Source organism: Dermacentor andersoni, chromosome 1 (genome assembly GCF_023375885.2).
Source record: "Dermacentor andersoni chromosome 1, qqDerAnde1_hic_scaffold, whole genome shotgun sequence".
NCBI lineage: Eukaryota > Metazoa > Arthropoda > Arachnida > Ixodida > Ixodidae > Dermacentor > Dermacentor andersoni.
Genome location: NC_092814.1, coordinates 259237142 through 259252062, shown reverse-complemented (window position 1 = coordinate 259252062; position 14921 = coordinate 259237142). Strand labels below are relative to the sequence as shown.

General features: G+C 45.1%; 1 protein-coding gene across 3 annotated transcripts in view; it reads right to left on the bottom strand.

The window, feature by feature from the left end:
* The window catches only part of LOC126547836 (RAB11-binding protein RELCH homolog), a 223897-nt gene that overhangs the window by 177915 nt on the left and 31061 nt on the right, over positions 1-14921 (bottom strand). For 2 of the 3 annotated variants that reach the window (XR_008609355.1, XM_050195847.2), the window contains exon 7: positions 8762-9046. The exons of the other annotated variant lie outside the window; for it this stretch is intronic. Coding sequence is in view for 1 of the 2 variants with exons in the window: in XM_050195847.2 (XP_050051804.1) it covers positions 8762-9046 (285 nt within the window). In the remaining variant the exon portion in view is untranslated. The remainder of the gene's footprint in view (positions 1-8761; positions 9047-14921) is intronic. 3 annotated transcript variants of the gene reach the window in all.

The window sequence follows — 14921 nt, the reverse complement described above, 5'->3', positions numbered from 1 at the left end:
GGCCGCGCCTGCTGAAGAAGGAGAGGAGGCGCGCGCCAGGGCAAATCGGAGGACTGCGCCTAGGAAAAGTGCGCGCTTCATCCAATCAGCGTCACTCTTACCGAATTTCACCCTTCGAAAACATCACCGATGACATCGCTCACAGAATGCCTTCGTTGTGTTGAAAGGCACCAAACTGAAGTACGGGAAACCAGCTTTCAAACGAGACCAAGATGGCGACGATCACCCTGCATCGTCCAGAGCTTTGGCAGCTTGAAATTAGGGCAAATTTTCGAGCTGGGCCTTCAATTCCGGCCCACCAACACTCACAAATTGCCATTTTTTTAATACTTCGAGAAGGAATTGAGCAATAATACTTTGTGGGGTAATACTTTGGACAGTGAAGACTTCAACATAGCGATTTTTGAAAATTGGCATTTTTTTGCATTTTTTTCAATTTCAAGACCTACATCACCATGCTTGCGCCATTTAGAATTATGCATGGTGCTATAGTATTACCCTTTGCTCCTTCAATAACCACAGCATTCTGCGTGCATCTGGTGACATGCTGTTCCTTTGTTTCCTTACTGTCATTGGGATGGTGCACCAGACACATTGATTTTCCAGTTGCTGCTGATTTAGAAGCTTCCCAGTTGACTAAACATCCAGTAGGACACTATGTGCATCAAATAATGCAAGTAAGCTCCATGTCATTTTTAACTTAAACTCCACACAAGCTTTATATTTCGCTTTGGTTAGAGATGAGAAAATATCCAGTGTTCGATTTGATATCTGAAGCTTGTTTTTCTCTCCATATTCATATTCGATTCAATAAGGAAATTTTGCTTTCCCAACAGCCCTATTTGTACCCCAGTGTTCCCACTTGGGGACAGCGGCACAATACTAATGCTATGTGCCAGGCTTTCTTGTGCTCCAAAGAGTGGCATGCAGTTTCTCACAGTTGATAGGCTGTGCAATGATAACCACAGAGGAGCCCACTGCATCTCTTACATATGTGAGCATGCTCTTTTTGCACCCTCCGGTCTTCCTCTAGGCGCCCTTTCAAACAGCATGATGCCTCTTCTTTACTGAGAAAGGCAAGAGAATGCACTAGATATGATCTGGTCACATTCATATTTATTACGATCCACATGCACATGAGACCATGTTTTCCCAACCTTGGCAACCGTTCTCAATCTTAGCTGTCATTTCTATCATCTTAACTACCATTGGAGACGCCATAGGAGGCCAGACAGAGCAGATGTGCCTCACATCAGCTCCACCGAAACCCAACTTGCACCTTTTCCAATGACTGTAGGACAACAACCAAGATATCAATTGGACTCTACTTGACGAGATCTACACCTGGATATCATTTTCAAACCGGTAGGCGAATTTCTTTCGAAGTTTGAGGATTCGAAGTGGGAGCAGCTGCGTCGGGTAACAAATGCGGCAAGAACACTCACAGACACGCACAGCGTTCGCTACGCCTAGGCATGGTCTGTGAGACCGCTGCTGCCTCAACGATACAGAAAATGTCTCAGAAGGCCTCTAAAGAGGCAATGACAGCTACCGGTACAACACTGGCACCAATGTGCTCTACCTCAGGGCACTCACCGAATGATTATAACGAACAATCTTCATCCACCGAGATGGAACACGAGTTCGACGAGGATCTGATTGAAACCGACCCGACAAAGACTGACGGCACTGGCGGTAGTTGGAACGTAGTAGAATCACAATGAGCTAAGAAACAATGTAAGAAGAATAAAAAAAGCAAGGAAGCCCAATCTCCAAAGCAACACAGCTGACCAAGTCACGCAAACTTCGTGAGAGGGGAATGTGGCGACCATCCATATGGTGTGACCGACAACCAAGGGAATCGCTTCCACCAACCAAAGCGCAAACATCTGCCAGCACTACCAAAGGATGATGTAAAAATAATCATGCGTCCAACAAAGGGATTAACAATCAAAGACATACTAATACCAACTTTGGCAAGTGCCATTCTCAAGGCAAGCCAACCAATCCAAGACCATCTCAGTCACACTCAAGATGGACCCATGAAGCTAGAGAGAATCACAGGTGTAGATTTCATCCTACCCACTCGCCCCGGATCAAACATTATAATTTTATCAGTAAGCAGCACGGAAGTGGCCAATGTACTCCGCCGCATCAAGCAACTCAAATTGAACGGATGCATGCACCAATTCAACACATACGTAGCTAACCCCGATAACTGCTATCGAGGTGTGGTTCACAGCATTCCAGTGGACACATCCATGGAGCATTTAGTAGCCAACATGCGAGTACGGACACACGGAGTTCAAATCGAACGAGCTCGGATGCTAGGCAAGTCATCCATGGCACTCATCACATTCACTGGTGACTCCCTTCCCAAATGTATTTATTACATGGGAGGAAAGATGTGACTACATCCATACAAGCCCACTGTTCAAATATGCACAGAATGTTTCCAAGCGGGACACCGACCAGATGTATGCCCCCACCTGGTCAACATCTGCAAAAAATGCGGCCTGGGGGATGCCCCCGCCCCTGGACACAGGGGCGATCAAATGTGTGATCAAATGCGCCGTGTGCGAAGCGGCAGGCCACGAGACTGGCAGCAACCAATGCCCACAGAAACTTAAGAACATTTGTTCCAAGAACATCAATCGTCAGTCCCGCTCACAAGAGCGAGTGGGTCAGCTCAGAGGATGAGGAAGACAGTCATCGCCACAAATTCACATCTCCTAATGGCAAAAGAAGTAGGAGCCCATCCAGGGAGCCGTCCAGGGCCGCACAAGCGCCAGTGCCCCTGCAGCACCGGCAGTCACAAAAGCCTCAGGTGAGCTGGGCAACGGTTGTATCTACCAATGCTCCGCAACACACACCAAACACACAGAGAGATCCCGGTTATGAAATACTTAAACCGGAAAACGCGCAGCTACATGCACAACTTCAAGACGAGGAATGCAAACGACAACGATCCGACGAGAAAATTAAGGAGCTGGAGGAATGCCTTACATGAAAAATACAACAGCTCGAATCAGATCGTAGGCAATCGGCCGCAGAACCGACACAAATCACATCAAATACTAACACTCTCACACGTAGCGAACCAAAACCATCAACACCAATACCGCAAACACCAAATACCGATGCACCACCCGTAATAGCCCAAATCCAATTATTATTGGCAGAAACCACTAAATCACTAATGCACGAGGTGATAACCCTCGTGAATCATAAACTCCTTGATTTCCAATCACAAATGCTGGTAGAATTCGAGAAGCACAAACAACAAGTGACGGAGCAGCTAAAAACTGCTGCCAAAACCACAACTACTAAGAAACACGCCGCAGCAGTCAGCGCCGGATGGGCCAAAACCAAGACGGCCCACCACTAATTGATACAGACAGCTCGAACACCGAGATATCAAAAGCATAAATAACGAGTAGGAACCATGGCCTACCACAGTTAAAGAGAAAACAAAACAAAACAACCCGAAACAATTAGAGATATGGCAATGGAACTGCCAATCTTTCACCAGAAAGGCGGCAGCCCTCCAGCACTTTATTAAAAGCTCTCGGGTAGCTCCGGACATAATATGCCTTCAGGAGGTCGGGCCCAAACCGGCCCGACTACAGGGCTATTATGTTCTGAACGACCCCCAAAATCCTAAAGTTGCTCACCAGCGTGGCGCTGGTGAGCAAGTCAATCACGGCACAAATGATATTCCTCCCCCAACGTACCAGGGAAACCAATTCTGTAATGATCAGCATGCTACCATGGAAAAGAGGCAAAGCACACACCATCATAACAAACATTTACAGCCCTCCCAAAAGCAAACTTCTGGACCTACCCCAAATTTTATTGGACACTAAGACCATAGCAGGCGCCAAAGACTGGATGGTGATATCGGGAAATTTCAACGCGCCACATCCCCTAAAGGAGCCCTACTTGAGCAATCAGTTGAGAACCTTGGCATGCAGACAGCAAACCACATAGGCACGCCCACACACACACACAGGTAACAGTGGAAGCAAGGACATAACATTCTATTGCATGTACACGCTAAACATCAAAGAAGCACAGTGGGCATCGCTAAATGAAAACTTGGGGAGTGATCATGATTTGATTTGCATTTCACTCTCCAACCCCAAATTATGTAGAACGATTGGCACAACGAAATTAACTGACTGCTCAAAATACAGGGAGCTCCAACAGAACCTTGACCCAGCAAACACTACCTTGAACATACAAGAATGGACAAAACTCATCTGGTCAACACACAAAGACACTACCAAAACCACAGAGCGCACGTCAGAGGCGCCCGTGGCAGATTCCCACTTAATAAACTTGTGGGACGAAAGACACATATTAGTTAAGCGTTTGAAAAAACAGCGCCTCAACAAACAGCTACGTGCCCACATAACACTTCTGGCAGAGCAAGTGCAACAACACACTGATGAATTAGCGAAAAACGAGTGGGCTACGTTCTGCGGGTCCCTCTCGGGGACCTTGGGAACGGCTGGCACGTGGCGCATCCGTCGTGGGATGCTTGACCCGGATAGCACACGCACGGAAAACAACAAACGACTCCAAATCACATAGGACAGTTTTCCAGGCACAGACACGGAACTACTAGAGAAACTGAAAGAATGATACATAGGACCGCCACTAAACACAGACACTCCAAATGAGACGCAACCATACCTTGGGAAGGCCAATTCCAAATTAGGTGAACCTTTCACATATGCAGAAGTCTTTGAGTCAGCTCAAGCAGCCACCAAATACTCGGCTTCTGGCCCTGATGCCATCACGAATGCAATGCTTCGGAACCTGGACGCTAGAGTCCTGACTAAAATCACAGAACTGTTCAATGGCGAGAGCTGGCTCAAAGGCCAATTGCCCCTGGAATGGAAACATGCTAAAATTATCATGATCCCAAAACCTAAAAAGACCCCCTCAATAGGCGCTCTGAGGCCCATTTCTCTCACGTCCTGCCTGGGCAAACTGTACGAACGAGTAGTACAAATAAGACTGCAGTGGTACCTTGAAGAAATAGGATAGTTTCCGAACACCGTGATAGGGTTCCGTACGGGGCTATCCTGTCAAGATGCATTCTTACTGATCCGAAAAGAAGTTATAGCTAACATCACCCACGGAGAGGAAACACTAGTGCTCGCACTAGACCTCAAGGGAGCATTTGATAACGTTTCGCACTAAACAATATTGGAGGAACTCGTATGGTCGGGATGCAGAGAACGTACATACAACTACGTGCGGGCTTTTCTTGCCAACCGCACCACCACAATAGGCATTGGCCAAATCACTACCCAAAAGTTCAAGATGCCCAGTAGAGGAACACCCCAAGGAGCAATAATCTCACCTTTGCTGTTCAATATAGTGATGTGTCGTCTGGCGCGACAGCTGGACCAAATACCCGATTTGGGTTACACACTGTACGTGGACGACATAACGCTGTGAGCAGCAAGGGGCCCTCTGGGACACAAAGAACAAGTGCTACAACAAGCAGCCGAGGCAGTAGACAAATTCTCAAGGAGCAGTGGCCTCAAATGTGCCCCCGAAAAGTCGTAGGTCATTAGGATACACTCGCGGGGCTACATATCCAACGGACCTGTCAACATTGTTATGGAAGGACACACGGTCCAAGAAGTTACGGCAATGTGGATCCTGGGTTTCTGGCTCCAAAGTAGCGGGAAAACATCCCACACCATCAAAACACTGAAAACCACCACAAATAACATTGCATAAATGATCCGCTGCATAACTTATCGGAAAGCGGGCATGCAAGAACATGACATGCTGAGGTTCGTCCAAGAACTAGAGATAAGCCGAGTCATGTACAGCCTGCCCTACCACTTCCTTAGTCATGAGGACAGGAAGGTCAACATCATAGTAAGATCAGCATACAAATTAGCCTTCGGACTATCCAAGGGGACGTCCACAGAGCACCTGCTACCCTTAGAAGTACACAACACATTCGAAGAGCTAAAACAAACCACACTAATCCCTCAGAGGGAACGCTTGAGCTACACTCATGCAGGATGGGCTTTACTGACAAGGGCACGTATTTCCCCACACCCACAATTTATCAGCGAACATGTATTACCACTACTGACCTCAACATGAGCTCAAATAACAGTGGCCCCCATACCCAAAAACATGCAGCTGGAATACAATAAAGCAAGGCAAAAAGCACGCGCACAACATATTAGAACAATACATGAAAATAATCTCACGTACAACACAATATACACGGATGCAGCTGTGTATCCGAACGTACATCCGAACGCCAGCAATGCCCAAAGGAACGTCAAGAGGTACGCAGTGGCAATCGTCAACACGAAAGCACAGCAACAATTTACGGCATCCGTCAGGGCAGGTACTCCGGCAGCTGCCGAAACTTTCACCGTGGCAATGGCCCTCGCTCACGCGGAACGCGCGCAAAAGAGCGTCACCATAATAACAGACTCACAAGAAGCATGTCGCCTGCTTCACAGGGGCCACGTGACCAAAACATGTCACTCAATAATACCAACGAAATTCGCTCATCATCACCAGATCGTATGGTGCCCAGGTCACACAGGCCTTGAGGGGAACGAACTGGCCGATTCGTCACCCCGAGGTATTATTAACCGGGCCGGCTCCACTGGGACGGTCCCAGGAAGCCACCGTAGTAACCCCAATCCAACGAATGCCCGGGAGATTCTCGCTCATCAGCGTGCAACCAGAAAAAAATACCCTCCCCTCACCCACAACTCAGTGGAGAGGAAGCCGCCAGCTGGCGCAAAATTCAGACCGGGGTATTCCCCCACCTTGAATTACAAAATGCCATGTTCCCTACTCGCTACAGGCCAGGCTGCCCGTGGTACTGCGGCATACCAACGCTACAACACAATACATGGGATTATGAATCACACCTGCTTGACAAAACAGACCACACAATGGAGGCACAGCTAACCAGCTCTGACGTGGCGTGACAACAGTCCTTCATAAGACAGGTCAAGCAGGCGGCCGAGTCCAGCGGGGTCTTGGACTAAAGGGGCTCCACCATTGCACGTAAATCCTTTACGACAATAAAAGTTTCTCTCCCTCTCTCACTACCTTTTCTTAGCACCATTTCTAGTGCCCCCTCTAAAGCCAGGAACTTGTGCTGGGGTATCTTTTGAACAAAGCAACTGTTTCTTTTAGCAAAAAGCCATCCACAAAACTATTTATTTATTTTACACAATGCCACACATCCTTTCCAATTATTTGCGCACTGAGAACTGGAGACCACACATCACACCATTGTTACCATTTGGCAACGATTACGATCACCTTAACAACAAACAAAACTGCACAGCACAATTGAGCTTTCACTAAGCTTCACTTAAACTTTCCTTTCCCAACTGTTCCATCAGGTGCACAAAAGGTTGTCTCACCATTAACAGTTGAGGCTCTCAATGCCACCAACAAATGTTCCGGCTTCAAAAGAGCAACACAAACATCACACAGGTTAACTAAGAGTGCAACAAGAAACTAACTTCACTGCATTTGTTGTTACTGAAGAAGGACCTGTATTAAAAATTTGTATACAGGCATTTTTATCCACATCGTACAGCTGTTGTGAATCTGACAGTGGAAAATGCAGAAGACAGTTTTGGTTTCAAAATAGCAACATTCGTTGATACAGATTAATGTCTGTATCAATCAGAAACTGCAAGTAAACGTGCAGCATATTACTGAGTGTTCAAACTTCTGATCAATACTTTTTCAACAACAGTCTGTTATCAAGCACGTTTGCTAGAATGTGAATAATCCAAATTTCAAAATGGATCAAATAGCTCTAGTTATTCAAGATTTATGAATGTTTGTTTACAGTGGATCAGAATAGTTATTATAGCCTAGGGTAACAGCAACAAGGCTGCATAATGTGTCCATTCTCATATCCATCTCCACACAAAATACATGTACATTCTGCAGAGCATGCTGTCTGCTGCGCATGGCATTGTGAAAGATGCATGCTGTGTCAATACCTTTAATTAAACTATGTATCAGACATTCATTATGTTGAAGACCATTCGTCGTGTCCAGCAATTTCAAGACAGCATCCAAATGTGACTGCAGGTGTGCACTAGCATAGTTGATCAATTCAGGAAGAAAAAAAGCGGACTTGTGGGAAAGAAAAATATGGACCATTTACCGCTTGTACAGAGAAAAATGAACCTCGAAAAGCCTGTTCAAGGAGAAGGCTAGTTTTGTATTTTAAAAAAAAAAGTAATTAAATCCTGCGGTTTTACGTGCCAAAACTACCACACGATTTAATGGCACACCGTAGTGGGGCACTCCGGATTAATTTTGACCACCTGGGGCTCTTTAACATGCTTCCAGTACATGGTACATGGTCATTTTTGCATTTCACCCTCATCGAAATGTGCCCGCTGCGGCCGCGATTCGATCCCACAGCCTCAGGCTTAGCAGTGCAATGCCAAAGCCACTACCCCACCAAGGCGAGTGCGTTTTGTATTTCACCCTGCAGAACCTGTAGGGCCACAGAGTTAACACTGTGGCCCCAAGGGTATTAGCATCAAATACTAAAGAAGTTTTCTCCCTCCTTGCAACTCTGTGGCCCTACAGGTTCTGCAGGGTCAACTACAAAACAAGTTTGCTCCTTGCACATGCTTTTCCTGCTTTGCTTGCTTCGGCTTGACAACAAGAAAAATATGTTAGCCGCACAACAATACATGCATCAAAGATTTGTTATTGTTACCTTGTACTCTTAAGGACTTCTGATTCTTCTGGTTTGCTGACACTCTCCCTGCCATCAAGAGCCATATAACATGTCTCTTCATCACACACTTGATCAGCCACACATATTGTAAGTGCCTGTGGCATGTGCTTTTTTGCTGAGTCGCCCTTTTCCTCTGGCAGCTCCTTGCATGGTGAGACTACAGCCACACTTGGGCTCGGGGTACAGGGTTCTACAGCATCAGACAATGTGTCAACTGCCCCCTCCAAAGGCAAATTGGGCTTGAAGGACAATTCTGCTCGAGAACTGCGCACAAAAGACATAACCAGCAGAGTACAAATAGATCAATATTTTTTAAAAACAAGACGCCTTCAAAACAAGAAGCAAAATGAGAGCAGTAAAATTGAGAGGAACATAATCCTTCTTTTTTAATTTGGGTATATATATATGGGTAACCTCTTGTAGCCACACATCATAAACGGGCTGCAGTAATAACAAATTGGTGACTAAACATTGCATATACAGCATAGACTGCCTATAGCTTAAGTGGCTGGATTCGCAAATATCCGTGCTTTAATTAAGCAGCGCTGCACTATACACGTAGTGTACTGCCAGTAAAGACCATGCATGACCACCTAGCAGGCACATTCAAATGTATGCTCGGGAGCAGGAGCAGACAACGACAATTTGCAGCAATGATGGTTGAAGTTTGCGGCTGCAATTTCTCCTTTGTTCGGGTACCAGACTGCTTTTTCTGTGGTGACAGCTGCAGGAAAGGCACGGGCCTCTATGATGACAGCAGACATGCACACAATGTTACCAGAGTTTGCAAAAAAACAAGTCCACATATGTGCCAGATGCATCCTGCAGACAAGCGCAATAAAGCTTAGTTGAGCTCATGTTAAGTAGCCGCTTGGTTTTGTTGACTAATAAGATGTCTCGATCATTTCTCTTTTAATTCTACCCTCGCCATAATAATGTTTCTGTACCTCAATAATAGGCACACGTTGTTGGTGCACTTATATCTCAAACAACTCCACACAAAACGATGTCTGCACACATTGTAGTGATATTTATGCCATTGAATACATGTGACATCACCAAAGATGTGCTGTCAAAGTCACCCTAAGAAGAGTAATTGCCAACTTGTTAATGGAAAAGCGTACACTAATCAATTAAGTCACCAAACACATGAGCAAATGAAAATGTGAGTTAGCGCTGTACCGCCAATGAAATTCCACTGCATACATCGATGAACTGCCCTTTCCACTACAGTTTTCGCAACCTGAAGTTCCCTTAGTGACCTGCTTGGAAATATGCAAATCCAAAGTCTTACCAACTTATGAGGTTGTTGTTTTTTTGTTATTTCCCCCCCCCCCCCCCCCAAGTATTAAGGAAGAGAGATGCCACATGATATATTTAAAGGCAGAGCAACACCGGCCAAGGTCGATGGGCGCTCGCGGCAAGGTCAGGTTTAGTGCTCTGCGGCTTAAGCATCGCACTCCTATGCCACAAAAGATAATAAGAAAGAATTCAATTGAGTAAAAAATGCACACACAGAATGGGACTACACTGTGAAACAAACAAAGCACTTTATGTGGCATGTCTGTTCAGACAGCATCAAGGCATAAACACTTCCCAAACATGACACAAACTTTTCAGTAAAAATCTAACAGCAACCTCACTCTGCACTACATTGAAGATGTCCTCAGGCGAAAAGAATAAAGCTGTTAAAGAAGCACTTGCCCTTAATCATTCCAATAAAACACAGCTTGACTTAAGGCCCTTACAAACAAGGCAAGGCTAAAACCTTGCACTTAGAAGAAAATCAACAATTCTGCATCAAGCAACTATCAACAGTTACACATGTGCGAAGCCACACTTAAACAGATCCAAAAACAGGAACTCCATGATAGCTGGTGCGACAATTTAACGGGCTGCATAAAGCCAACAAAATCAGTCCTTGCAAGCCTCTGCAGCTTTAACATACAACACAATGCACTTGTGCTATCATGCACCCTAGCTACGACAACACGGTAAAGACTCGGTAATCAGTATAAGCAGCAAGCGGCATTCAGAACCTAAGCAATAATACCTTTACCCGCATGCTGCACTGCAGATGAACTGATCAAAACATGGGTAGGACTTGATTAACTTCATCACTTACCCATGCAAACATGACTGATTGCAAAAAATACTGAGATGACAAAAGAAAGCATGAGAACAAGAAATTTACCGCCAAACGGCAGGGATCCATTGCCGCCACTTATGTGGCCTCGCATGGAATGATTAGAACCGTGTCACCAGCAAGTTCTTGCAGGTATTTGAGCACGCCACCACACAAATATTATTCTTCTACATGCCCTCAAGCTTTGGCCACCACACACATGGGTGTTGCTTATTTTGCTCCAAAAACTGTGAATCAAAGAGAGAAGAAGCACGAGCAAAGACGCTGGAAACTACAGCGGATGGCGGCCTCCTTTTCCGAGCGCACTTCGCAATGCCGCCAGCAGTTCCGCGTCCATTGGTGTACACTACACGTAAGTGAAATCTCTATATAACGAACTTCAGGAGACCGTGGGAAATCGTTCATTATTCTGAAAGATTGTTATGATGAAAGCCACAAAATTAACCATTCTGCCCATCAACCCATCAGTTCATAAGTTGTCACCACATAAGCTATCCACGAAAATGTCGCTGTTGGTTCTCGCACGTGCTGTTGCTATTTTCCATAGATTCCGCCGCCACGAAGCACCATATTATAACAGTGATGCGTGCAAAACAGACACTGACTACGAGAAAACTACCAACAAAAAGGTAGCTCCATGTCACCTCTAAAACGCAATGTTCCTTGCTTTTTGTTTGTTTTTCACATTTCTTGTAGTACTGAAATAGCTTGTAGTACTGAAATATTTTTACATTGAAACTATAAGAAGTCAGCAGGGTATTTCTGAAAAGTTTGTTGATCTGAAAAGTTTGTTAACACGGTGTTCGTAGTAATGAGGTTTCACGCTATAACCAAAACAACATTCTTCAAAGGCTGAACACGTGCAAAACATGTAAACTAAGCAGCCGCACATATCTGAGAATTGAAGAATGCAATCGGTATGTATGCATCTGTTTAAAGGGGCCCTGAACCACCCCACGGACTTGGTGAAAAAACACAGTCAGCAGATAGCATATGCTGCTGTGAACATCTCAGTGAAATTTTGCAGTCGTACGCGGCACGCGGATCTCGCAAGCAGAGCGCAAAGTCACCTTTCTCTCAAATACTCCCTTTTCAACGGAAGCCTGCTTTTCTGGATGCTTTATTTCGTAATATAGCGGATTCCCATAAGTGGTTGCTACTGGTCAATAGCTGACATCAATCAAGAAGGGTGTTTGGCTCAATGCGCTTCTTCCAACTGTTACTGTGTATCTTTATTGACACAGTTTAACAAACATGCTGAAGCGAAAATCTCCTTTCAAATGTACATAATAATTATGTACTTCCAGAGGAAGCCGACTATCCTCTACTCACGCTTGGCCGCAGTCATCCACTTTGGCCACCTTGCTTATTGGTGTCGTAGCCATCGGGTCTCACTAATTTCGACTCGTTCTGAACACTCAACTTGCTTCGAACAATATAAAACTCAAGGTCAGACCACATGCACACTTGCCAGCGCAAGCTCACTCCTGGTTAAATGCCTTGGCAGAATTCTTTTCATAATAAGCTTCAAAATGTGCAAGTTGGAAGTTGAAGGTAGGTTAAAACTACGCGAAAAACGAGGACAGCGAAAGAAACACACCACATAATACGAGCGCAGACTGCCAACTGAAGAAATTGCTTTTTTGGGAAGCCACGTGCGAGCTCATGAGTTCAAGCTGAGCTTCATCATATATTAACGTGTTTCATTACTCTTCCCTCATGCCATTTCACAAGTTTTCAGGTTTTCATAGTTTAACCTTTGCCTTTACTTCAGTTAATTGTTGTCTTTTCATTCTGTCATCTTCGTTATCTTTTGTCCTTTTTATGTCACTAGTGTTGACCTTGTTGTAACCATGTTTTACAGGTACCATCACGCTTTCTTATTCCCTCACTTATTGCCTACACTTCGGTTACTGTTATGACATGTGCCGTCTTCATTTTTTGATCGCTCAATGTTTGTGTGCACAACAGATTGCTTCGTTTTTTTTCCCTAGTGTTTATTCGGTACAAACTGTGTTACAGTTAGTCTGCAGAATTCTCTTATGTTATCTGCACAAGTGTGAGCGACGATGTGGTCCTGTGAGCGCCAGGGATCCTGCTTGAAATAGCGTATACTCTGATTTCATGAATAAACAGTTGGCAGCCTGCGCTCGTGCTGTGTTATGTGTTTCTTTCACTGTCCTCATTTTTCGCGCAGTTTTAACCTACCTTCTAATATTAACCAACTAGCCCTTAAGAACGTCCTACTAAAGTTGGAAGTGGTTACTATCCTGTCAGTCAAGCTAGTACAGGACAAAGCTGGTCCACACAACATAGCCCATTCAGACAGGAGCATATGAGTGCAAGTGCACACTCTAGCCCTGTTGTGCACAAAGCAAACTCTTCATTTGCATGAAGCTGCGGTCTGCTATGTAGCATGGATACCACGACCGCCAAAATCATCATCATCATCAGCCTGGTTACGCCCACAGCAGGGCAAAGGCCTCTCCCATACTTCTCCAACAACCCCGGTCATGTACTAATTGTGGCCATGTCGTCCCTGCAAACTTCTTAATCTCATCCGCCCACCTAACTTTCTACCACGCCCTGCTACGCTTCCCTTCCCTTGGAATCCAGTCTGTAACCCTTAATGACCATTGGTTATCTTCCCTCCTCGTTACATGTCCTCCCATGCCCATTTCTTTTTCTTGATTTCAACTAAGATGTCATTAACTCGCGTTTGTTCCTTCACCCAATCTGCTCTTTTCTTATCCCTTAACGTTACACCCATCATTCTTCTTTCCATAGCTCGTTGCGTCGTCCTTAATTTAAGTAGAGCCCCTTTCATAAGCCTCTAGGTTTCTGCCCCGTAGGTGAGTACTGGTAAGACACAGCTATTATACACTTTTCTCTGGAGGGATAATGGCAACCTGCTGTTCATGATCTGAGAATGCCTGCCAAACGCACCCCAGCCCATTCTTATTCTTTTGATTATTTCCGTCTCATGATCCGGATCCGCCGTCACTACCTGCCCTAAGTAGATGTATTCCCTTACCACTCCCAGTGCCTCGCTACCTATCGTAAACTGCTGTTCTCTTCTGAGACTGTTAAACATTACTTTAGTTTTCTGCAGATTAATTTTTAGACCCACTCTTCTGCTTTGCCTCTCCAGGTCAGTGAGCATGAATTGCAATTGGTCCCCTGAGTTACTAAGCAAGGCAATATCATCAGCGAATTGCAAGTTACTAAGGTATTCTCCATTAACTTTTATCCCCAATTCTTCCCAATCCAGGTCTCTGAATACCTCCTGTAAACACACTGTGAATACCATTGGAGAGATCGTATCTCCCTGCCTGACGCCTTTCTTTATTGGGATTTTGTTGCTTTCTTTATGGAGGACTACAGTGGCTGTGGAGCCGCTGTAGATATCTTTCAGTATTTTTACATACGGCTCGTCTACACCCTGATTCCGTAATGCATCCATGACTGCTGAGGTTTCAACAGAATCAAACGCTTTCTCGTAATCAATGAAAGCTGTATATAAGGGTTGGTTATATTCTGCACATTTCTCTATCACCTGATTGATAGTGTGAACATGGTATATTGTTGAGTAGCCTTCACGGAATCCTGCCTGGTCCTTTGCTTGACAAAAGTCTAAGGTGTTCCTGATTCTATTTGCGATTACCTTAGTAAATAGTTTGTAGGCAACTGACAGTAAGCTAATCGGTCTATAATTTTTCAAGTCTTTGGCGTCCCCTTTCTTATGGATTAGGATTATGTTAGCGTTCTTCCAAGATTTCAGTACGCTCGAGGTCATGAGGCATTGCGTATACAGGGTGGCCAGTTTCTCTAGAACAATCTGCCCACCATCCTTCAACAAATCTGCTGTTACCTGATCCTCCCCAGCTGCCTTCCCCTTTTGCATCGCTCCCAAGGCTTTCTTTACTTCTTCCGGCATTACCTGTGGGATTTCGAATTCCTCTAGACTATTCTCTCTTCCGTTATCGTCGTGGG